Source organism: Nematolebias whitei, chromosome 13 (genome assembly GCF_014905685.2).
Source record: "Nematolebias whitei isolate Nwh7 chromosome 13, NemWhi1, whole genome shotgun sequence".
NCBI classification, from domain to species: Eukaryota; Metazoa; Chordata; class Actinopteri; order Cyprinodontiformes; family Rivulidae; genus Nematolebias; species Nematolebias whitei.
The window spans coordinates 34,197,965-34,199,376 of NC_056510.1; the positions used below are offsets into that span (position 1 = coordinate 34,197,965).

General features: G+C 43.5%; 1 protein-coding gene across 1 annotated transcript in view; it reads left to right on the forward strand.

The window, feature by feature from the left end:
- itga4 (integrin alpha 4) overlaps positions 1-697 on the forward strand; it is a gene marked incomplete at its 5' end in the record, with an annotated part of 44,003 nt that extends 43,306 nt beyond the window's left edge. Inside the window, 2 exons of the mRNA XM_037686693.1 lie at positions 437-513; positions 556-697. Coding sequence (XP_037542621.1) covers positions 437-513; positions 556-697 — 219 coding nt within the window. The remainder of the gene's footprint in view (positions 1-436; positions 514-555) is intronic.
- Between the last annotated feature and the right edge of the window lie 715 nt (positions 698-1,412).

The following is a 1,412-nucleotide window of genomic DNA, read 5'->3' on the forward strand; positions in this document are numbered from 1 at the left end:
TATATATATACGTGTATATATATATATATATACGTGTATATATATATATACGTGTATATATACGTACACGTATATGTATATATATGTATATATGTGTATATGTGTATATATGTGTGTATATGTATATATATGTATCTGTATATGTATATGTATATATACATATGTATATATATACAAATGTATATTTACATATTTATATGTATATATGTATGACATGACACGCATGACAGAGGTGAAACGATGGCGCCGTTGTACGTGGCAGGTCGTCTCTCACTCGCCGTACTTTTCGTTATTCTGTTGTTTTTAAGTGAAGTCAAGGCACTATTGGTGTATGATCGCCAAACGTTATTAGATCTAAGGCCATTTATCCACAGTGTGGCTGCTTTTAATACATGGGAACATAAAATTCCACCCCAACTTCTGTCGGGTATTCCAGCTCACCTGTGCCGGGCTCCGGCGCTTCCCCACCGGCGGAAACGTCATCACCGCCGCGGCAAACGTGGTGGACGCCTGGTGAGGCTGAAAGCCTTCTTGTTACGGCGCAACGTTTCCCAGCCAGTTCCTGAAGTGTTTCCTGGCCTATTTCTACCTTGGCGTTTTCTGGAGCCGGTGGATGCTTGCCTGGTTCGTGTTGTTGGTGAGGATGTCCCCCGACGTCAGCATCCCTGCCCCCCCCGGCTCAGCAGGTGTGGAGTGAACCCACTGAACCTGACACAGCTGAGTCGAACCCTCCCTCAGCGCGACAACCCCGCTCCAACTCCAGCCAGGATCGGCTTAGTGAACGCCAGATCGTTGGCCAATAAATCTTTTATCCTGAGGGATTTCTTCAGCTCCCATAACCTGGACTTCCTCTGTATTACAGAGACTTGGCTGAGTGAAGTTGAGTCAGCTGCTCTGTCAGAGCTTTTACCAACAGGCTGCTCTTATTTTATCTCCCCACGATCATCGGGCCGAGGAGGAGGATCTGCAGCCTTGTTTAAAGATGTTTTTAGTTGTAAACAGTGTTTTAAACAGCGTCACTTCACCAGCTTTGAGCTGACCTGCTTTGAAGTGGGCCGCTCTGACCCGACATTCTGTGCTGTCATCTACCGTGCTCCCAAACATAATAAGGATTTTATTAGTGACTTTTCAGATTTTCTTTCTGAAATAGTGACTGGATATGACCATCTTGTTATTATGGGTGATTTGAACATCCACGTTTGTTGCCCAGACAAACCTCTGGTAAAATAATTTTTAATTCTCATTGACTCTTTTAATCTGGTGCATTCTGTGTCTGGTCCTACACACAATAAAGGTCACACTCTAGATCTTGTGCTCTCTTTGGGATCACCTGTGTCTAATCTGGAAATTCATGATTCTATAATCTCTGATCATATGCCTATAACATTCCAGACTGTTCTCACATATGTTCC